The following is a 24,581-nucleotide window of genomic DNA, read 5'->3' as shown; positions in this document are numbered from 1 at the left end:
CCCCAGTTTTTAGACATCTACATAGAACTCAAAAACTGCTAAAAATAAGCCTCAAAAAATGAAATGAACAAACCGTGAAAACCAGAAGCCCTAGCAGTAATATGATAGGACTGAAGCAGGAGCCAAAGCAACTATTAGTACAATAGCAAATGCCTGTTTCCGAGGACTCTCTGGGTATGTTTACACTGCAATAAAACACCTGTGGCTTCCCGATTGTCAGCTAACTCGGGCTCCCGGGCTCATGTTGCAGGGCTATTAAATTGCAGTGTAGATGGTCAGGCTCAGGCTGGAGTCTTGGCTCGGACCAGCCACAGGTGTTTTACTGCAGTGTAGACATACCCTCTAGCCCTGTTCACATGGGAGTAGCTGGGTTCTTGGCATTTTCAGATCTTAGGTGCCTAGAATGATTTAAAAGTCTAACCTCAGACATCCAGGTTTGAAAGCTTTGACCTTTCCCATCATTTGGGATCCTGTTAAATCATGACTTTCAACTGTTTTGGATGCCTAAGCAATGGACGATTTAAAAACTTGTCTCTACATGGCGCTATCTTCATGCCAATGGGGAAGAATATATTAGAAAGCAAAATAATGGGCTCATCTAATAATCTATTTTTTCTTCTTTATGTATTGCTTTCTGCAAGTGCTGTAATTTTTGGTTTGTATTTTTAAGATTTATCTATATTAGGTATATTTTTGAAAATACAACATTTTTTAACTAAAGCTGTGAAATAAAGAAACGAAAGGAGGCAGCAAGCAGATGCACTTATAATCCAACAAAGACAGACGCCCAAAGGCACAGAATCACTGTATATCACTCTGCAGTATTAAAGTTATTTATGCTTACAGGAGAAGGAGGAATATGGTACCATAGATTTTAAAAGAGACCTCTCCACTGATTTCAGTGTGCAGCTCTGCTTAAAATTTGATTGTATTTAATGAGTCTTGTTTTCCTTCTTAAAATAATCAGGTTGCTACTGTTCTTGTTACAATATAAAACTGAAAATAATAAACTGGGGTGTTACCACTAACATAAACTGGAACTATATTGTACTATGTTACCTCAACAGGAGCAGTCGTAATTCCAAGTCCAAGGTTTTCAGATATTACAAAAGCACTGGCTACCCAAGAAGTGATGGTATCAGGTACTGTAACTTCCATTGTTGTATCTCTGCTGGATCTAACAAGAGAAAAACACATCCGAATTTCAAAAGCATTAATTTAATGGTCAGTAAATTAAATGTTTAAGACAGACCATAAATGTAGTCTGAATTCTTAACTGGAAAGATTGTTGTTTACTTTTCTTCTTGTCCAAACTTTCTGTAAAAATGTTTTTGTTAGGCCCCAAAGTAATAATTAAATGGTGAATTAAAAATTATTCACTTTAAGACAATAAATCCCTCTATATTCTATAGAAATACCCTCCAGATGTCAGCTGTTTTCCTAAAGCGCCTGATACTAATGCTTAGTTAAATGAGTGTCATGTATTGAAGCACAGTACGGGTCAGATTGTGTCACCAATTTAGCAATTTTGGATCGTCTCATGGTTAAGACACTGGACTAGGGCTCAGTAAAGTAGGATTTAATTTCTGCATCTACCACAGATTTTAGTGTCATAGAATCAGGGAAATGTAGAATATCAGGGTTGGAAGGGACCTCAGGAGGTCATGCAGTCCAACCCCTGGCTCAAAGCAGGACCAATCCCCAACTAAATCATCCCAGCCAGGGCTTTGTCAAGCCTGACCTTAAAAACCTCTAAGGAAGGAGATTCCACTAACTCCCTTGGTAACCCATTCCAGTGCTTCAGTTTTTCCTAATATCCAACCTAAACCTCCACCTTGTTCTGTCATCTGCTACCACTGAGAACAGTCTAGATCCATCCTCTTTGGAACCCCCTTTCAGGTACTTGAAAGCAGCTATCAAATCCCTCCTCACACTTCTCTTCTGCAGACTAAACAAGCCCAGTTCCCTCAGCCTCTCCTCATAAGTCATGTGTTCAAGTCCCCTAATCATTTCTGTTGCCCTCCGCTGGACGCTTTCCAATTTTTCCACATCCTTCTTGTAGTGTGGGGCCCAAAACTGGACACAGTACTCCAGATGAGGACTCAACAATGCCAAATAGAGCGGAATAATCACGTCACTCGATTTGCTGGCAATGCTCCTACTTAAACAGCCCAAAATGCCGTTAGCCTTCTTGGAAACAAGGGCATACTGTTGACTCATATCCAGCTTCTCGTCCACTGTAATCGCTAGGTCCTTTTCTGCAGAACTGCTGCCTAGCCACTCTGTCCCTAGTATGTAGCAGTGCATGGGATTCTTCCGTCCTAAATGCAGGACTCTGCACTTTTCCTTGTTGAACCTCATCAGATTACTTCTGGCCCAATCCTCTAATTTGTCTAGGTCCCTCTGTATCCTATCCCTACTCTCCAGCGTATCTACCACTCCTCCCAGTTTAGTGTCATCTACAAACTTGCTGAGGATGCAATCCACGCCATCCTTCAGAACGTTAATAAAGATATTGAACAAAACTGGCCCCAGGACTGACCCTTGGGGCACTCAGCTTGATACCGGCTGCCAACTAGACGTCGAGCCGTTGATCACTACCCCTTGAGACCGATGACCTAGCCAGCATTCTATCCACCTTATACTCCATTCATCAAGCCCACACTTCTTTAACTTGCTGGCAAGAATACTTTGGGAGAGCATATCTAAAGCTTTGCTAAAGTCAAGGAATAACACGTCCACTGCTTTCCCCTCATCCACAGAGCCAGTTATCTCATCATAGAAGGCAATTAGGTTAGTCAGGCATGACTTGCCCTTGGTGAATCCATGCTGAATGTTCCTGATCACTTTCCTCTCCTCTAAGTGCTTCAAAATTGATTCCTGGAGGACCTGCTCCATGATTTTTCCAGGGACTGAGGGGAGGCTGACTGGCCTGTAGATCCCCAGATCCTCCTTCTTCCCTTCTTTAAAGATGGGCACTACATTAGCCTTTTTCCAGGCATCCGGGACCTCCCCCGATCGCCATGAGTTTTCAAAGATAATGGCCAATGGCTCTGCAATCACATCCGCCAACTCCTTTAGCACCCTCGGATGCAATGCATCTGGCCCCATGGACTTGTGCTCGTCCAGCTTTTCTAAATAGTCCTGAACCACTTCTTTCTCCACAGAGGGCTGGTCACCTCCTCCCCACACTGTGCTTCCCAGTGCAGTAGTCTGGGAGCTGACCTTGTTGGTAAAGACAGAGGCAAAAAATGCACTGAGTACATGTGTGCATTGAGTACATTAAGTGCAACTCCAAGTGTGATTTGGCCTTCCTGATTTAACTCCTGCATGCGTGAGCAATTATTTTTATACTCCTCCCTGGTCATTTGTCCAATCTTCCACTTCTTGTAAGCTTCTTTTTTGTGTTTAAGATCAGCAAGGATTTCACTGTTAAGCCAAGCTAGTCGCCTGCCATATTTACTATTCTTTCTACACATCAGGATGGTTTGTTTCTGCAACCTCAATAGGATTTTTTAAAATACAGTGTCACCAGAGGTAAATCATCAAATCTCCCTTTGCCTCATTTACCCATCTGTATAAGGGACCTAATACTACTTCCCTTTCCCCACCCTTTCTCTGTGTTGTTCATTTAGATTGTAAGCTCTTCAGGCAGAGATTGCCTCTTAAAATGTATTTGTACAATGCCTAGCACAGTGGACCTCCAATCTTAGTTACTGCCTCTAGGTGGTACTGTAATATAAATAGTAATAGGGATCAATGCAGAATACTATTTAAAATGTAATAGTGCAACATGCCCCTGGAAAATAATTAAAGTATGTCAGAAATCCAGAGCAAGTAAGAGTAAAAATCTCTGTTTTTCTCTAAGTGTTTACCTAGTATTGGTGTCAATCCAAAGCCAAGTCTCCGGGAAATTTTTCCTTACATGTGGACTACTGAAAGCAGGAAATCCGCCTGCAGTACCTAGATAGTCATCAAAATCTGCACTATAGGGTATCATCTCATCATCTACAAAATTAAAAATATTGTCAAATATCAGAAAACTACGTAGCAAAACAAAATCAAATTAGCACCCTGTTTCATGAATAATTATTTACAAACCCACAAGAAGTTTGGTAAGAGTACACATGGTATTTCTGAATTGAATTTAGTGTTATGGCACTGTTATTTTCACTTAAACACAAAAGCATTGCACACAAAATTTAAGTTTGGCAGGTCTCTATGTCTATACAGCAAAAGGAGCAAGTCTCCCAGCTAGGTCATCCGACTTGGGCTAGCAGGTCTTGTGCTACACTCTAAATGTAGCTGTATAGACAGGACTTTGAAGTTGCAACTCTGGCTGGAGCTCAGGCTCTGAAGGCTAGGGAGGAGGGTGGGCTTCAGACCTCAAGCTCCACCCAAGCCACAACCTCAAAGCGCTGTTTAGAGCACTAGTGTGAGCCCCACCAGCCCAAGTCTATCAACCCAAAGTGGGGGGCTCACTCCCATTTGCTTCCAAATGCTGCGTAGACATACCCTAGATGGCCTCTTTAGGGGTATACATATACTCCATATAGTCTGAATATAACTATACTAGGGGTGCTGAGCCATTGCTGTTTAACTCAATGAGAGTTGAAAACACAAAGCACTTCTCAGGTCCAGGCCCCTTTCAGCCACTTTGTGTCAAGACAGCAGTAGCATGGACAGAAACCATAGAGTCCATGGGGAAAAAATGCAAACTAGCCTAAGTCCCATGTTCAAAAGCACCTACGTTGATTAGGAGCCTAAGTCCCATCAATTGATTTAAGTTCTTATGAAAGTGTTACCCCATATTTATACCCAAAACTCTCTGAAAATCTTAGGGTGCAGTCCTGCAAACACCTATTCATGAGGGTAGTCATTAGAGATTAATTCAGTGGGCCTTGTCACAGTGGTTAAGACTGCTCATGTGAGTAAGAATTTGCAGGATCGGACTCTTAAGGCTTAATCTTGTGCCCAGAATCTGATTTAGCCGGGCTGGGTGCAGCATAAATGAGAGAAATTCTTCTCCCTAGATTGTAAAGTAACTGCAGAGATGTTCCGCAGAGATTATTCAGTCATATGAAGTAAGGTCTTATGTACCCACACATATAAGACAGAGGAGGAAAGGATCTGTGTAGTAGCCCTGCAGGCTCAACGCAATGAGCTCATGCAGAATGCAACTCACCTCCAGTACATTGCACACAAATCTAGTCACCCAAGCTGCACAGCTGAACCACATTGGTTCCGCTGCAAAGGGACCCTCTCCATCTGTGGAGGAAGGGTCTGTATTTGAAATATCTATTTCAGGAATTTGTCTTCAAGCCCCGATGGATCTTTTGTCACCTCAGACAACAATGTAATCCTGACAAATATGCAAAATACACGCTATTAAAGAAAGTGATTCAAATAAAAGATAAAACATGTAGGCCAAATTCTCCCATATTACAACATCTTACATACAGGTAAATCTATGACTTCTGTGGCGTGACTCTGGGTTTTTCTTGGTGTAACCAACCAGAATTTGGCCCTGTTTGTTTATCTTTAACTCTCCTGGACCTAGCAGATAGCAATGGTTTGGTTATGCCAATTTTTATTACTTACAGAGAACATTATTCTTGTCTTCTGGAAGGTTTGCATCAGTCAATACCCAAAGGTTGCATTTCTGGATAAAAAAAACATATAATATATTTCAGTACAGGACATGTAAAGTACTCATTCTCTTATTTTTCGTTTCTTTCATTCTTTTTAAATGTCTTTCTTTCTTTTTTAAATTAAACTCAATTTAAAATAAAATGAAAGTCAATTTTTAGCAAGTCAAATGCATGGCACAACAAATGCTATTTTCTGACTTTGAATCCTTACCACACCATCAGACATCACTTAGGTGGCATGACGTTTTGGCTTAAAGAAAAAAAGAATTAAGTACAAAGACTTCAGTGGGCTGCTAGTTCATCTGCATGCTTTCATTTTGAAATGGGCACACAGTGATGAATTTCACTATTATCTATTAAAATTTTGTGAATACTTTCATTTTTAGACTTTTGTAAAACAAAATTAAATTCTCCCCCAAAACAACTTGATGCTCTCTTGACAAACACAGTAGAAACTATGAAAACAGTGGATTGTCTGCAGTTTTCAAACTTTACAAGGAGTATTTAATATATTTTCCTTCTGCAGAGTATGTACAATTAAAGAGAAAAAAATCCAACTTCTAGATTTAAAAATGATACCTGAAAGACACTGAGAGGACTTCTGATTGCATCAAAATATTGTACTGTGTTGTACAAATGTAGTTCATGGAGCACCTAAGAAAAGAAAAATAAAAGAATGCAAATTGTGAAAGCAGGGTGCAATTCTTTAAATAAAATGTACTATACAGGATGTTAATTTGCAGAGCTATCCCTCAAATAGTAGATCTCTTGCCTCTGGAAAATTGGAGTTACCATATGAATGGCGTTAGGCAATAATGGCTTACACCAGTGGTGGGCAACCTGCAGCCCATCAGGGTAAGCTGATTGCGGGCCGTAAGACATTTTGCAGACGTTGACCATCCGCAGGCAAAGCCCCCTGCAGCTCCCAGTGGCCGCGGTTCGCCGTTCCTGGCCAATGGGAGCTGTGGGAAGCGGTGGGCATGTGTGAAGAGCTTTCCTATGTTATTTGTTTCTAAAAGAAAAATGATTTGACTGTGAGCAGTTTGATGGACAAAGTTCAAAAGTGTTGGAAAAAGATGAAATGCTGATTGGAATATTAGTCTGCTAGCATATCTAAGGAATGAAAATTTACAGGACAGAACAAGTATAATTCCAAATAAAGGGGCTCATCTTACAAATAGTATATTCCTAAGCAGCTCACTAATGTTGATAGACAACTTGAATGAGTAAGAATTGTTCACACAAATAAAGGTTGCAAGATCAGTACCAAAGTTGCATTCTATACTTATCTATTTATATCTATATAAAATAAAACATAAAAACTGTTACATTTCCATAACCTTATACTTTTCAGAAATACACTGTATACAAAGCTTTTTTCTTTTACTTACACTGTCTTCTGTAATGTCGCTACTTTCTCCAAGGAGCTTTGTACTTTTGTCAACAACTGAAAGTCCAATTACAGAACTGGGTTCAGTTACACTGATTTTAAGGGAGACTTTCTCAGATGGATTGACTTTATCTTTATTCCAAGATACTTTGATCTAAGAAAAAGAAGAAAATGATGATGGTTTAAATTACACGTTAATATTTCAGGGTCAGCCAAGAGCTTTCAATCATGAGCTTTTTATTTTAATTAGTTGTGGCTGAGAATCTGGTTTGGCTGAGGAAGGCATGGTTCCCACCAACTCTTGGAAGGCACTAAGGGTTTACATGCTGCTCCCCAAACCCTCAGATTCCTTCACTCTGTAGTTGGTAAGCACCAGCACCCCCATGGACATCCTTTGTTTCTGTGATGGCCACTATCTTGGCCAATAACAAGTATTCAAGGGACCACTAGAGCTAAAAGGATGAGTCGAAGCTAAAGCACCAGATTCTGTAGCCGGAGCAGTCACACTCACATCCTCTGTGGGTTGGGCACAGAGGGGGTTGTGTAACACACTCTGACCAGTGGGTTACACTTTCAATCTGCAAACCAGCCCCACAGGTTCCAACCGGCCCTTCTACAGCTATCCCAGTATTTGCATAGGGGGTTGAGGAACAGATGCCCGTTCAGTACTCCTGTTTCAGATGAATAATTTTGCCCTTTTCTTCATTGGAGAACCAAATTTTACTCTAAACTCTTGACTGGAAAAATGCATTTAAGGAGAGAAACAGGTCTTCCCAGAACTACATTCACTGTGAAAAGTCTGGGCCAGTGGCAAACATACTATCAATGGCTAAAGTAAATGTGATTATCACCATAGGTGCCGACTATGTGGATGCTCCGGGGCTGGAGCACCCATGGGGAAAAATTGGTGGGTGCTCTGCACCCACTGGCAGCTCCCAGCCCCGCCCCTCCGCCCCAGCTCACCTCTGCCTCCACTCCGCCTCCTCCCCTGAGCACGCCACATGCCTACTTTTCCCCCTAGCTCCCAGCACTTGCCGCCGCAAAACAGCTGTTTCACGCAGCAAGCGCTGGGAGGGAGGGGGCAGGAGCAGGAATGTAGCGCACTCGGGGAGGAGGCGGGGAAGAAGTGGGGCCGGGGCAGGGATTTGGGGAAGGGGTCCAGTAGGGGCAAGGAGGAGGCGGAGTTGGGGCAGGGACTTTTGGGAAGGGGTTGGAATGGGGGCGGGGTAGGGGTAGAGTGGGGCGGGGGAGGTCAAGCACCCACCGGCGCGGGGAAAAGTTGGCGCCTATGATTATCACTGCTTATTATGCTGTAAATAAGACAACAGACTGATTCATGAAGAGAGATGGGTTTGGATTAAATGACATTCAAAACACTGTTGTCAAGTTATTTATTGAAATGAAATGCAAGAACAGGCTATAAGTTACTCCCAGAAGTAACTGATCACGTTTCTGCTGCACTTAGGAAATTTCAATAGCTATGCCTCACAAAGAGAAGTAGAAATAGTTTGGGAATTTTTGTAGCTTTGAAGAAGATCAATTATTTCATTATATCCCATTGGTTTCCAAATCTGAAGTTTTCAGTGGCTGAAACCATTTGGCTAATATTTAATTCCCATTAATTCATCTTCCCAATTTTCCATTATCTCTGTATTTAAGATTGCCTGGTTTTCTCATCTTTAAATTGCACTTTAAACAGATACTTCGATTTTGGCCTGTTCCCACAAACCCATGCTCACAAGACAAGTCCTTACTCAAAGGTTTGCAAGAACAGGCCCTATCTCTGTAATATAAAGTATACTGTAATCTTCACTAGGAGCCTAATACAGCACCACTGAAGTCAATGGAAAGACTCCCATTGACTTCAATGGAGCTGGATAAGGCTCTATATGCTTTCTTGTTACAAATATCTTCTCCTGTTTCTGATCTTAAACTTCTGAGTTTTAGCTCTCAGCTACATTACCTTTCTTTATTGCTATTTTTAATTTATTGAACTTTTAAGAAAACAGATATGCAACACAGCAGGAATGTGTCACATGTAGGGTATGGCAGCTTTCTGACCACCTTGCCACACAACCTGTTTATAACACCACAAACAATGCTCAGCTCCCAAGGATGGAATAGCATTGTGAAGAGAATGGAGAATAGCTAACCAATTCACAAGCACGAGCCAGATCAATTTCCACCCGATTCCTGGTTCCAAATAAAACTGTTCAGCATATTTATAGGTTCCAAGGCCAGAAGGGACTATTGTGATAGTCTACAACACAGGGCATAGAACGTCCACAAAATAATTCCTAAGGCATATCTTTGAGAAAAACATCCAATCCTAATTTTAAAATTGCCAGTGTTGGATAATCTATTATAACTCTTGATAAATTGTTCCAATGGTTAATGACCCTCACTGTTAAAAATGTACACCTTATTTCAGGTATGAATTTGTCTGGCTTCAACTTCCAGCCATTGGATTGTATCCTACCTTTATCTTCTACATTGAAGAGCCCATTAACAGATATTTGTTCCCCATGTAGGTACTTACAGATTGTAATTAAGTCACCCCTAAACCTTCTTTTTGTAAGCTAAGTATATTGAGCTTCTATGAGGCATGTTTTCTAATCTTTTAATCATTTCCATAGCTCTTCTCTGACCCCTCTACAACATCCTTCTTGAATTCTGGACAACATAACTGGATGCAGTATTCTAGCAGTGGTTGCACCAATGCCAAATACAGAGGTACAATATCCTCCCTACTCCTGCTCAAGTTTCCCCTGTTCATGCATCCAAGGATCACATTAGCCCTTTTAGCCATAACGCGTTTGACTCCATTGAACAGGAGAAAAATTTCCACTGGCCAACTTTTTCCCAAATGCCACTTCTGTATTGCCACAAAGAGAACTGGCTGTACTCATGATTCATGGAGGGAGGGGAAAACAGTCCCTCTATGCAGCCTTTCCACAGTTTGGTTCCTCTCCACACAGCAGAAACGTGTTCATTCCATTTTGTTTTCTGCCTTCCGGATTCATAACATAGCTGGGAGTATTGCTCCTCTGAGAGGACAACACTTGTATGTTCTGAGTATCGCCCTTCTGAATCTTTCTCTAGTCCAGTTCTGGGGGAATCATAGTTGAAGCAACTCTCTCCTGGTTTACTATGATACCAGTATCTTCCCAATGTCTCCTCCAACAGTCTTTCACTTATGGCCTGAACCAACTGCCAATGAAGTCAGTGCGAGTTTTCCACTAAATTCAGTGAGCTTTGAATCAGGCCTACATTGAGGAGGATTTTTTTATCAGCAAATCTTCCATTCTGAACTATTACTTAGTATGTAAGACACATAAAGAAAGTCATCTCAAACTCAGTCTTTGATTTACTACCTTGTTTTCAAGAACAGGCTGAATTGGCAGAGTCAGGGCATCATTTACAACTTCCCCATTCTCATCAATATAAAAGATACTTATACACGCCACAGGAGCCCAGGAATTTTCTGGTTTTAAAGTGAACGTTGTCAAAACCTCTGTGCCTACAGCCACAATCTGTTCTTTAGCTACCACCTGAAAGGGAAAATAAAATGTCCAAGTTATAAGAAGATACTATCTGTATTACAATCACAAATTGTCCCTTATTTTGCAATAAATTTTAAAGACAGCTCATATTTTCTATGGAAGGTTATCTGTGCCCTTTTTTGGAGAAGGCCCGAGAAGGTTGGTTGGCTTTTGCGGGGGAATATGGAGGAGAGGGCAAATGGATTATTTTACATTAGAAACTCACGTCTTGACTAGCCTTTTTTTCTGGAAGACTCTCCGGACAACTGGGGAAATAATAGGATTGTGACATTGCAGATATCAAGCAACTGAAATCTAATTGAGAAGGGAGGTAATTTTAACTAGACAGATTGAAACATGGAGGGGGGCTGTTTGTTTGTGACATCTAGCGCTAGTAGGAAATTTTCAAATGTTTTGAAAAAAGTGGGAGAAATTTTTTAAAAATTGTGACATTTCCCCCCTGTTTTTTGACCATCTCTTTTAACACCACAAACAGTTTCCCTATAAACATTTGGAGGAAAAGCGCTGTTTGTTAATGTTTCAACACCATTCTTCATTTCAGTGCTGGGAAAGCTCAACGAATATACATTTCAGACCTCCAACCCCAACAAAACCAACGAAAGACCATACTTAACATTCCTCTTATTCCTAAGACATAAAAAACAAGAAGAACCACCAGACTTCCAAACTGTTCATTTTTTTAAAAAAAAGTAGCCTTCTTTTACATTATAAAAAAGGGCACAAATCTATTTTTTCTATTTCAGGTCAAATGTGAGATTCTAAGGTCACACTTGGTCAGCTTGCTGTTAATAGAAATCTATGCATCTAACACCAAGCATCTTGATCATCAGGGGTTAGAATGTGCTGTGACCCCATGTGGATTCTTGGGGTGGAAGGGTTGGAAATGCACCCCTGCCCAGTAGATGGGCACAATCTAATTGATGAGAGCTGGCACTGCTACTAAGGCTCATCAGCTAACAGAGCTGGCCTGAAACAGAGGAGAACACACTCCTCCCTTTAAAAGAATGGCAGAGCAGCCTCTCCCATACAGCTCCAAGGAGGCAGATAGTGGGGCTCCCTCTGAGTAAGGACTGAGCAAATACAAAGTAAGGACTGGATCCACTGTTTTTACCGAGCAAATCAATAATAATCAAATCTCTCAAATATTTAACCACATTTTTTTACTCATTTGAATTTATCTCAGGTTGGTAACAATCACCTCAAGTCATACACATGTAAAATTGGTACGTTACCAGATAACTGATCTCCTTTATTAGCTTGTTGCTTGCAACACTCAGCTCAAAAGGAATCCCAACCTAGAGAAATAACACGATGATAGGAATAAATAGGTGTCCATGATGAATACCAGACAGTAATGTTTTATTGGCAAGTATAGCTTCATATGAACATGTGTTACCTTTACATCTTGTCTTGGTTTTTTTATCTGGAGGTAAGTCATGCTGGGGGAGTTGAATACACCGTGAATTGCTATGTTAGTTTCACTATTAAGAAAACTAGCCTGTAAGACAATACAAAAAAGGCTGTTACTAGAATTATAAAATTTATTTACTGCTCACGTATATACTATCATTATATACGGTATGACACAGACTGAAAATGTTATATATATTATATACATATGGTTTCAACACAGTTAGGGTGGCCAGATTATCAAAGTGAAAAACCAAGACATGAGGCATGGGGATGGGTGAGCTCATGGCGAAGAGCATGGACAAGAAGGTACACCTGGGACTGGCTTGGCAGATTAAATAGAGGGCGTGAAGGTGCCTCTTCACTTTCTGTAGCAGCTCAGCAGAGCTCGGCGCAGCTCAGAAGCAAGTTTACAAAACAGGGGGGATAGATTTTTCGACAACCTTACTGCAAGCCAGGAATAACCTTAAGAAACTGGGAGATTCCTGGTTTTTGGGGACAACCTACCTGAGGTGGTGGGAAGGGGAAAGTGGCAACATGAGACTGGCCTGAGATGCATTGATCCCTGATCCCCATACGTGCTGTCATTCTCACCAGTCCAGCTGCCCACAGTCTCTGACCAGGCAGGCAGGTTTTGCAAGGGGGTTACATAACACCTTTTTTTTTCTTTTTTTTTTCCCCACCAAAACTGCAGGGACCCTAGAAAGGCCCTTGAAAAAGGACATTCAGGGCCATGTGCTTGCCATTCTCATAATACTCATGTATGGCATGTCACTTAAAGCAATGACTCAATAAGCAACTGAGTGCTGATCAGTTTTCAGGTTTTCTTAAAGCACTATCAGTAATAACATTAGTAATTCCTTGGTTGATCATATCTCCCATTAGTTTATATCAACTACAGTTATTCACATTGTGGCCTGTTTCCATTCAGTTCTACTGGTATAAAATCCAGAGTAACTCTACTGAAGCCAATAAAGTTATTCTAGATTTACAGTGGTATGATTTAGAGCAGAACCTGGCCCCATGAATTTCATCTAGAAAAGCAACAGCTGGTGAGATAGCTCAAACTCAAACCAGGTACAATCACAATTTTCCAAAGATCTCAGAAGCTTGTCACTACACATGGCCTTGACCTGAATATTAATCCCACTTCTTATTTTAACACCCTGTTCTCCCTTACCCTCCTCACAGGGGATAGCATTCACTGTGCCCTTCATCAAGTGAGCTATGCAAACAAACAGACAGGGAATCACCTGATGTACAAGTAGATTTATACCTTCCCTCTTCTTCCTCTAGGGCTAATCACCAATATCTGCAAGCTCCCCCATGAAGATCAGAATTCTGACAGCACAGTCAAGTGGATAAGGCACTAGCCTACACAACAGAAGACCTGCCTTCTATTTCTGGTTCTGCCACTGACCTAGTGTGAGACACTGGGTGAGCCATTTCACCTTTCTGTGCCTCTATTTCCTTCCCCATCATTGTCTGTCTTGTATACTTAGTATCAGGCACTCTCTCTCGCTGTGTATGTGGTGTCTAGGACAATAGCCTAGGTGCTACTGTAATACAAACAATAAATAATTGCTCCCCACACCAGCTGTTGCATAAGTCAGAGGCAATGTACTGTTGAAAAGCCACTATAGTCTCATTCTTTGAATTGTGCTGGATTAATGCTTTGAGTTTTCATGATGTAAACAATACCTTAATAAGCAGATTCATCGTATTAGTCAGAACCGGGACCTCAAGGTGAATGATTCCATTTTCTGGGACAGTGTAATTTAGGATATGCACTGTCTCATTTCTCTGCTGCACTGCTCCATTGTTGTACATAGAGAACACAGCGTGGTGAGGAACAGTGTCTGACTGTTCTGCAGTGATTGTGACATAATTTTGTCTCTCTTCGGCCGTCAGCTGATTTTTGTCGGAACGTGTTACTTTTAGCTAATAACAAAAAACAAGGAAGTGTTCATAACACAGGCCACAACATAAATCCAGGATTCATAAGATGTAACCATACATTCGTTTTTATGACATGATTATATTATTTAAACAGCAGTTATCTTCAGGTTTGTAATATGTCTATCAGGACACCTCAACTCCATAACTCAAATTCCAGGTCTGAAATTTCACATAGGGAGTATCCAGAGAAGAGCAACAAAAATGATAAAAGGTTGAGAAAATCTGACCATGAGGAAAGGTTAAAAAACTGGTCATGTTTAGTCTTGAGAAAAAAAAAGACTTAGAAGGGACCTGATAACAGTCTTCAAATATATTATGGGCTGCTATAAAGAGGACAGTGATCATTGTCCTCCGTGTCCACTGAAGATAGGACAAAAAGTAATGGGCTTAATCTGAAGCAAGGGAGATTTAGGTTAGATATTAGGAAACACTTCTAACTGTGAGGATAGTTAAGCTCTGGAATAGGCTTCCAAGGGTGGTTGTAGAATCCCCATCACTGGAGCGCTGTAAGAACAGTTTGGACAAACATCTATCAGGGATGGTCTAGGTTTACTTGTTTCTGCCTCAGCACAGGGGGTTGCACTAGAAGACTTCTCTAGGTCCCTTCCGGTGTTTCTACGATTCTACAATACTGACTCTGACTGGTAAATGGAATGGGAAGCAAGACAAAGCAGGCATGATGGGAAACCGTCCCCTTTCCAACTGTGAAGATTACTAGTGTTCTTGTGAAACCACCGCAGCACCCCACAGCTAAGTATGCACATTGAGCCCCAGTAGCAACAAGGGTTAGTCCAATGTCTAAGTCACGTGTAGGAGGAACAGAACTGATTCAGACATGGGCTCATCAAAAAGCCAGAGGAAAAGAAACTGCACAAAATTTGCATGAAGTACCAAAATGAGCACCTCCCAGTACACAACTTCTCCACTTCAAATCCCTCAGTTACCTTCACAGATTATATCAGTTCTCACATTCCATCAATCCCTTCCCCCATAGCATATCCAGTCTCCTCTCCATCCCACACTCCATAAATTCATCCCCCACACACATACAATTCATCTCTCTCCCTCCCTCCCTCATCTAAAAGCCTATCCCTCCCACTAGACTGTTAATTCTCCCTCACCCCGCAGTCCATTAATTTGCCTTCCTCTGTGTGTATCTCATATTCAGAGCTCCACTTATCAGTAGTTGCTCCTTTTGTGTGGATAGCTGACAATCCCTCTCTTCGCTTGTCAGCTGCTCAGCACTGGTACCAGCTTCCTCCAGTACCTCCCTGTGTCTTGCTTTGGAGGATAAAGTGGGTGAGGGCTGGGAGCAAGCTGAGAGGATGGTAAGGGAAGGGAGAAGAACCAAAAGCCAAAGACACCTGTTGTGAGGCCATAGTCTTCAGCTAAATGGTGAGGTTAGGCTGGTCTGCTGTGAATGCTCATAATCAGCACTTGCCATTTATCTATCTGGATCCAAGTTTTACACAGCTTCAGCGAAAAAAAATTCACTTGGCTCATTTCAACAAGCTTTAAAGTATTTCCCTTTCACATGGTGCAATTGTGGTTGCCTCTTAAATACTGACATTGTCATAGAGTAGAAACCCTTTTATCTGTCTAGAATTGGGAACATGAGATTTAGTTAGATGACAGGGCTTTAGATAAAAAGAAAAACACAAAGGACATAGCCCACTTTCAGAAACCAGGAGGTTTTTACATAAGGAGGTGTTTGGATAAATAAGTTTTATAAGATTCTATAAAACAGCTAAGTACTAAGCATATGTTAGTAAAAACACGAGATTCATTAGCTAACAGAGTTATTTAAAAAATCCAGACTAGCTATAGAGTGTTCTGACTGAAGAAAAATAGGTATCAAAATGGAAAATAATCAGCCCTGATGCAAATCCTAAAGACTCTGTGAAAAATTTCTTTTCCTCAAGAGCCTTCACCAACCATCTCCAAATATATTCCACATACCTGAGCCAATGTCCATTCTACAACATTTCCTATTATTTTATAATTTTCTAGTGCAAATGACACTCATGCTAAAATTGCTGGCATGAATACAATGAAATAAGAGGTGTCCTTAGAATAAATTTGTAAATTCCCCCTAACACTCAGCAGACATTTTTAGCTAAGCAGAACCATAAAAGGAACACTGATTATTTTTCTTACACAAGAACTATCTTGATGAACAAACCATAATTAAATAGAAGAACTTACAGTAGCTGTGAAGTTCAGAGAAGGCTTTAGAGCTCTAGCATAGTCAGAAAAATCAATGATGTAGTCATTCTGCTTTGGAAATACAGTGGTGCTTGCATTCTGCGTGATTCCTGTTGGAGTAATCATGAGTGTTCAGAAGACATGATTTCATGTATAATCCTTCTGAAAGGCTTCTCCCAGCTCTTCACGATGCTGAGGAAACTCTCTTTATTTAAAATATTAATTCCAATCACCTCCATTTCTACTGTTGTCACTATCCTTCCCACTGGGGACTCCAGTGCCCTGACAATCCAGGCATACGCACTGGTACCCTTTCCCTCAACACCAGATCCCTAAGGCTGCACAGTACTTCCGTGAGTTACACTGCTCCATTCCACACATTTGCCATCCTCCCTACTCTCTCCCGTGATTTGAAGGGTACAGCTTTTTGAGCCCTTCTGCATATAAACAAACTGCTAGGATATAAGTTCGATCATTTGTTTTCTATAACAACATCACATAGTAAGTAACATACCTGTAAGTGATTCTGTAACTACAGCTATAATTTCTGTTGGCCCTCTGTAAACTATATCACGCTGATACCGTGCATGTTGGACAGTAGATAAGTTTTCAAACTCTAAGTAATTAAAAGTGAAGTTCACAGATCCATTTATCTATAACGAGAAAACAACGATCTTAATTTGTTTGACTGGATTTTTTCCAGTGGAGTCATCAAAACTCAAAGCACTTAAAATCAGAACAACTTTTTTTATCCATTATTTCTAGTTAAATTGGATAGTACCCTCAATAAAAAACTACAATTACAGTTCATGAATTAAGATATTAACACTTTGTTTTGGTAATCATCATTCTTGTTTCAACAATAAAAGTCTTTTAACTGTAAGCGACAATAGGGTCTGATCCTGGCAAATTTTGATGTTTTATTATGAATATTCATTATCTATACACTGCCAGATTATTAGTGCAATGTGTTCTATAGTGAAATACAAATGACAAGTCCCTGCCCAAGAAGCTTAGAACTGGAGAATATGATCCTGTAAAAGGATGTGGTTAATTCTCCATCACTTGAAGTCTTTAAATCAAGATTGGATGTCTTTCTAAAATATATGACCAGCTCAGCCATAAGATATGGGCCTGATGCAAGAATTACTAGGTCAAATACTTGGCCCATGTTATACAAGAGGTCTGGCTAGATTATCATAATGGTCCCTTCTTGCCTTAAAATCTATGAATAAAGTACTGAGCACCTACTGAGACATAGCATAGTGAGAAATTATACAAACAAAAAGTGAGGGGGGAGGGATAGCTCAGTGGTTTGAGCATTGGCCTGCTAAACCCAGGGTTGTGAGTTCAATCCTTGAGGGGGCCATTGGGGATCTGGGGCAAAAATTGGGGATTGGTCCTGCTTTGAGCAGGGGGTTGGACTAGATGACCTCCTGAGGTCCCTTCCAACCCTGATGTTCTATGATTCTATGAGCAGAGATTAACAGAATAACAAAGGTTACAATGGTGAAAGACTGTGGGATATGCTTATTAGTTATTAATATCTGTATAATGGTAGAACCCAGCTGTACCATTATGACTGTGGCCCCAATGTGCTGGCTGCTGCACATAACATAATTGAGACAAGATACATACATCTTGTTAGTCCCATATAAGGGTGAGGGAGTTTCTGTTGGCTTTTTCTTTTCAATTTATTGAATGCATTAAAATGTTGGGAGAAAAACAGGCAGGTATGGGGACCAGCAATGGAAGAGTAACAGGAAGAAATGACTTTAGATGAAAGGTGTAAAGGAGAATGTTGATGATTGGCTCAGGGTCAGGAAAGATGCTTCAAGTACAGAGGGCGATATAAAAAAAGGTCTGGAGTGGCTTATGAGAAAAGAACAGGAGAATCAACAAAGAGCAGTGTGTGAGCAACACAATAGGAGGCAACAGGAGAAAAGATTCCCAGTGGGGACAGAATGTGTGTTGATAATTACTGATGAGGGTTTATTCCAATAGTTCATCTGGGCAGTGAAGTGGATGCAGAAGCAAAGTTCTTACGTTCATAAGGACTCTACGAATTGTCAACAAAGACTCACCTCCAATGTTTTAGTAACATTTCTCTTGCTCCCCCAATAGGACACAGGAATGCAAGTGACTGTTACACTTCCTCTCACTGGCTTTCCATAAGTATACCTGAAACATGACAAGAGAGATCATATGAACCATTATCACATGGTTTTGGATTTCTGAAGAATGTACAAGACCGAAGAATAAAGAAAAAAATGTATCTGAGGGCATTAAATAAAACTACAGCACATTTGTACTTTGAAATGATTAGAAGCTTTTAAAGCTGGCATCAGTTGAAATTCATCAAGGGCATGAGCCCCCAGATTGTGAGTGGGGGATGTGCACAGAAGTGGAAAATACTGCCCTTTTCCCCCACAGCCACTTGGAAGTCCATTATTATTATAAAACACTGTTCATCCATAGCAAGGTGCTGGACAATCTGAGATCAATCAATATCAAAATAACTACAGAAAAACAATAATTGGTCAGACTTTTTACATTTTATCATTTCATAATAATTATGACATTAACCCACAAGAAATAAGAAAATGTCAAACTTTTAAAATTCTATTGAACAAAATGTGAATGTTGCACAATTTTAGTGCAGTAGAGTTTAAAGGCTGTGAGGGAGGATCTTGTGTGCCCTTTGAGGATTGCACTAATCTTACTAGATGGAGCTAATACAGATGGAGACCCCAATTTATAAAATATGCCTGGAAAAGTAACCACAAAGTAATAAATTGATCTAGCATTCTTCCAAAAAAGTCCCCAGGCAAACATAATTAAAAACCGTAAACAAGTCTTTTCAATTTTAATCTGAAAGCTAGAACAAATTCAGGTTTTTGAATGTCATTGGGAAGCTTAGTTCAATTATCGTGAAGCACAGATACTAAACTGCTTTTCCGCAAATGCTTCCAGATTATGTTTAAGAAAAAACAATAGCTCATCAGACTCAGACCTCAAACAACAGCAAGGGAAATTAAAAAGAGCAAATCAAAGAGTGACTCTGGGCCAATATTGTTAGTAAACCTGCAAGTAAGCACTTTTAGTATTGTACAATCAATAAGGAATTACACTGGCAACTGTTACAGAGATTTTAAAACAGAGACGCTGGGAAAATATCATCAAATATCCTAATTCCAGGAAAAACTTTCACAACAGTCTGCAGCAACTGCAGTCTTTTTAGAGGACAGGCTGGAAGACCTAAAAATACGAGTTACATTAATCAGCTATAATCTAATCTAGAAAGTTGGCTAGATTGTCGGGCTCAACGGGTAGTGATCAATGGCTCCATGTCTAGTTGACAGCCGGTATCAAGTGGAGTGCCCCAAGTGTCGGTCCTCAGGCCGGTTTTGTTCAATATCTTCATAAATGATCTGGAGGATGGTGTGGATTGCACCCTCAGCAAGTTTGCAGATGACACTAAACTGGGAGGAGAGGTAGATACGCTGGAGGGTAGGGATAGGATACAGAGGGACCTAGACAAATTAGAGGATTGGGCCAAAAGTAATCTGATGAGGTTCAACAAGGACAAGTGCAGAGTCCTGCACTTAGGACGGAAGAATCCCATGCACCGCTACAGACTAGGGACCGAATGGCTCGGCAGCAGTTCTGCAGAAAAGGACCTAGGGGTTACAGTGGACAAGAAGCTGGATACGAGTCAACAGTGTGCCCTTGTTTCCAAGAAGGCCAATGACATTTTGGGATGTGTACATAGGGGCATTGCCAGCAGATCGAGGGACGTGATCGTTCCCCTCTATTCGACCTTGGTGAGGCCTCATCTGGAGTACTGTGTCCAGTTTTGGGCCCCACACTACAAGAAGGATGTGGAAAAATTGGAAAACATCCAGCGGAGGCCAACAAAAATGATTAAGGGGCTGAAGCACATGACTTATGAGGAGAGGCTGAGGGAACTGGGATTGTTTAGTCTGCGGAAGAGAAGAATGAGGGGGGATAGCTGCTTTCAACTACCTGAAAGGGGGTTCCAAAGAGGATGGATCTAGACTGTTCTCAGTGGTAGCTGATGACAGAACAAGGAGTAATGGTCTCAAGTTGCAGTGGGAGAGGTTTAGGTTGGATATTAGGAAAAACTTTTTCACTAGGAGGGTGGTGAAACACTGGAATGCGTTACCTAGGGAGGTGGTGGAATCTCCTTCCTTCGAAGTTTTTAAGGTCAGGATTGACAAAGCCCTGGCTGGGATGATTTAGTTGGGGATTGGTCCTGCTTTGAGCAGGGGGTTGAACTAGATGACCTCCTGAGGTCCCTTCCAACCCTGATATTCTATGATTCTATCCCTGTGTCTTTCATATCTCAATCTGGTAATATTACAAAGATGATAAAAAGAAACTGACAAATCTGAAGACAGTGTAAATCTCAATGCTTTTTTATCCAAAGACAGTATACTTGAATTATCATAAAAATATCACTGGGGGAAAGCCATGCCCAGTATACAGCTAGGACCAATAAAACTTCAGAATTGCAAGGGATTCAAATTCACAGAATCCTCTGACATCCAAAACTGACTGCCTTGCAACCATCAGTCACAACTGTAACCATTCTATCACGGTTAAATGGAAGAGTTAAGTAAACCTATATACATAACACTGAACCCCGACTCACACTGGCAAATTCTAGACATCAAAGTATCTTAGCCATCTATCTTATGGGTTTCTAAGTCCACTCATCTCCACAGTATGCGAGTGTCTTCCATGTAACATAGCTTGGCAACAGCAAAGTCCCTTGTAAACTTCATGGACTCTCTAGTTCATCTGCCTTTGGGAATTACAGAAAACTCTATTTGGGATGTTTTGGTATGAGGGTTTTTGAGAGGGATGGGAGGACTAGATCTTATTTTCACTCCCAGCCCAGTGACACTATCACAGATCAGTGAAAGAGCCTGTCACAGTGCATAACTGTCCTGGGCTGTCGAACAGTGGACTGTAACAGATTTAAAATAATGAATAACAACAACAAACACTGCTAAATGCGCTAAAGCAAATGAAAGAGAATCAGCTGCAATTAACAAATATTTATAAACCTTTAATAGTGACAATACTTAGCACTACTGTAGCAACATGCATCTAAGAATTTCAAAATGCTTTACAAATGTTTATTACATTTCAGTTCCTCCCTGATCACTTGCAATTTCAGTTCTCTTGAAATCCAGACTGAACTGTTTCAAATAAAATGGAGCTATACATGAATATTATTCCTCCTTTAATCTCCTTTTCCCACCACTTTAGGAGAAGTAATCTGCCATTTTTAAAAGTAGATTCTAAATTCTCTGGTCATACACCATGTTTGTGCCACACTAAGCACACTCTCATGTTCAATAAATAATATCTAAATTAGAAATGGGATGAAACACTCATTTGTCACCTTTTAAAATCCATATTATGATTGATTTATAACTTTATAACTACTTTATAACATAAAGTAACATGAATATATATGAATTATATATGAGAGAGTTGTGTAAATTTATGATTTACTTACTTTGCAGTGACAATACCAGTAAAGTCCTTGTCTTTCAAAGGATAATATAATGATGTTGTAAGAGTAACTTCAAATTTTGGTAACACTACAAAAAAATCAAAAGCTAACATTAAAACATATCAGAAGTATTAAATTCATACTCAGGAGAGCAAGTATCAATTTTTTAAGTAATAGGGGTATTTCAGTGTAATGATGATGGATTCTCCCATCAGTCTGATGGACGAGTGATTTCACTGTAATACAGATTGCATTACTACAGCTTCCTAAAGGACATCAGGTAGAACATGTATTTTGAACCAAAATTGGTATGCATCTAAGGCTGATCCTGCACTGAGAACCACACACAGACTGCTGCACCCATACAGAGCCAAACTGACTTTGATAAGTCTCCAAGCAGACATGGAGGTCCATTTGTGCAGAGACACTTGCAGGACTGAGAACTAAGGTATCATTCCTTTCTCTCTCAGGTCAGACTTGAAAAAAAAGACTACTCATCAATTCAGTCTTTACAGTACTATCAGTGAACTTAAAAGACTACACAGATGATAGGGTTTCATTTGCTCTAGTTCAGTTCACACTGATCATCATTTCAAAGTTAAGAATGCCTCCTCGCGGCATATTAGCAGTGACTTCAGTTGGAGTTATTGCCTTTGTTCACAGCACAGAGCAGGAATCATGCATTCAGATAAGCAGGGAACATCCCGCACAATCTATATCCTCTAATTGCTGTTGGTGAGATACTGGAAAACTGAAGTCCTCACTGTTTTTTCTACCACTTTTCCAATTTTTATCCAAAATATCATTGATTAAACTACTAAATGACATCCTGATCCTGCAAGCTGTGGGTCAGTTTCAGAGAGGTAGGAGATGCAAGTGGGGTTTCATGTCCGTATGTCACCAAGTAATTGTTTATCTCCAAGTGTTTAATGCCAGATATTGATACCTGAAGAATAGAATGACACTCTTCCACAGGAATCAATTTGAAGTATGGGAATTATTGTGATGTGCACTTAAAAAAAGACACCCATCAATGTAGTATTTGAGCACCGTTGTCATCTTGACACAATATAATACTTTCCCATTGCCAGAAAAGAAGGATTACAATTTTCTGTCTCTGAGTGCACATGGACCACACTTACCATATTCCATCACAGTAAATCTTTGATAATGAGTTTGATCCTATAGAAAAACAAAACAAAGTATATAAAATTGTGCTTAGATTATTTGGTTCGTTATATCTACTCTAGCCCAGTCCCACACTCATTCAAGTCAAAAAAAGCAAGATTTCAGCCTACAAGTTAAGTTATAGTCATTGAAATTGTGCCATTTTAAATAATGACATAACAAAGAACCAAATATTGATTTATGTCAGTGAAGATAAGTATTATTTATTTATTTACCATAGAGAGACCACCAGTCAAGGATCACAAGCTCCATTATGCTAGACGCTGTAAATACACACAATGAACAGATGATCCCTGCCCCAAAGAGTTTATAATCTAAATCTAAGACAAGAGAGCAGAGGTATTCAAGTAATCTTAAAATTCTTCATTAACTCAGTAAATCTGCAAGATTCTATTAGCCCTGTGTGTCCTGAACTGCTTAGTTTCCTTAATAAATAATAATACTTAGCTCTTGTATAGCACTGTTCATATTTTAGATCGCAAAGCACTTTACTAAATAGACCAGTATCATTTTACATCTCCACTGGCTTCAACGGAGATATGTCAGGGCTGAACTTAGCTCAATTACTTTTGTTTATTGGATTAAAACAAATGGATGGAAGAACTAAGTTTTCTATACAATATATAACATTGCTCAAGGCCTCTCCTTTCTATTTTCCGTCTTTCTAATTCCTTCTGTTGCTTCCTGATTTTCTCCAGGATCACAGTTTAAAAAAGTAACCCTTATGTGGCACATTTAGCTATGTGACTGTAATGTTTCGGTTTTCTGTGCACTGCACTTTTAAACTTCTATTCTGGTATTTAGAAATCAAAAGCCATTTTTGTTCTCAGAGACTAGGGCAGACTGTCCAAAGAGACACACAATCTGTGCTCTCCCTCTGAGACTTTACTTTTGATTTCATTTATTCTATTGTTCTCTTAATCTAAAATGAAAGTCATTGCAGCTGATAGTACAATGTCCGTTGCCTCTTTGCGCACATAACCCTTGATGGAACTTTTAACTTGTGCATTGTTACGCTAAAAGACACTGCCAACATTGCAATGGTCTGACTGCTGATTTACTGATGGTGACTTACAGTCTATAAAGTTCAGGATGACCTGCAAACAAACACGTGGAATAACATGATTAAACTTTCTTTCAAGACGGATGCATTAATCACTCATATTTCTGTTTGCTCCTTTCTAAACCATATGGGATATATTAATGAGCATTCTCTGATGATAAACAACAGATCAGTTAAAGAAACATTAAGACAATTGCTAAGTTAATATGTCTTGTATCTTGGATCTCACTGATCATTCGGCTTTCCAGAGCCAATAAACAGATGCTATTGTGGAAAAGAGGCTTAAAACATGATGTAAAGAATGAAATATTCCTAATTTGTCTTATCTGAAGCAAAAGTATACCAACAAGCCATTGGTTAATATACACTTGTAATGCCAGAGTTCATCTGAAAATGTAAAACAAATGTAGGTATTTGTTCTGTCCAACTAATTGTCCACAGCTTGGCTTTGAAGTAAGATTTCAAGAGAATGTTGTTGCCTTATATGAAATCTCAAGAGTCAGTCTCAAAGATTCTGAAGCTTAGTGGGAGTTGGAGCCTATCTGAATGGATTCCACAGCCCTTGTCATTTGGTGGAATCTAGAAGGGAAGGTCAGATCTCGAC

The 24,581-nt window shown here is 40.1% G+C and overlaps 1 protein-coding gene across 1 annotated transcript in view; it reads right to left on the bottom strand.

Moving 5' to 3' along the window:
- Nucleotides 1-24,581, bottom strand: part of CD109 (CD109 molecule) — a 115,338-nt gene that overhangs the window by 36,552 nt on the left and 54,205 nt on the right. The window contains exons 6-19 of the mRNA XM_074947991.1: nt 22,869-22,908; nt 21,730-21,814; nt 18,263-18,359; nt 16,693-16,831; nt 16,179-16,288; nt 13,716-13,955; nt 12,001-12,102; nt 11,837-11,899; nt 10,416-10,592; nt 7,043-7,195; nt 6,231-6,305; nt 5,602-5,662; nt 3,876-4,008; nt 1,060-1,177 (exon numbers count right to left, since the gene is read on the bottom strand). Of these exons, the coding sequence (XP_074804092.1) occupies nt 1,060-1,177; nt 3,876-4,008; nt 5,602-5,662; nt 6,231-6,305; nt 7,043-7,195; nt 10,416-10,592; nt 11,837-11,899; nt 12,001-12,102; nt 13,716-13,955; nt 16,179-16,288; nt 16,693-16,831; nt 18,263-18,359; nt 21,730-21,814; nt 22,869-22,908 (1,593 nt within the window). The remainder of the gene's footprint in view (nt 1-1,059; nt 1,178-3,875; nt 4,009-5,601; nt 5,663-6,230; nt 6,306-7,042; nt 7,196-10,415; nt 10,593-11,836; nt 11,900-12,000; nt 12,103-13,715; nt 13,956-16,178; nt 16,289-16,692; nt 16,832-18,262; nt 18,360-21,729; nt 21,815-22,868; nt 22,909-24,581) is intronic.

Source organism: Natator depressus, chromosome 3 (assembly GCF_965152275.1).
Source record: "Natator depressus isolate rNatDep1 chromosome 3, rNatDep2.hap1, whole genome shotgun sequence".
Classification (NCBI taxonomy): Eukaryota; Metazoa; Chordata; order Testudines; family Cheloniidae; genus Natator; species Natator depressus.
This window is presented reverse-complemented; position numbering and strand designations above follow the sequence as displayed.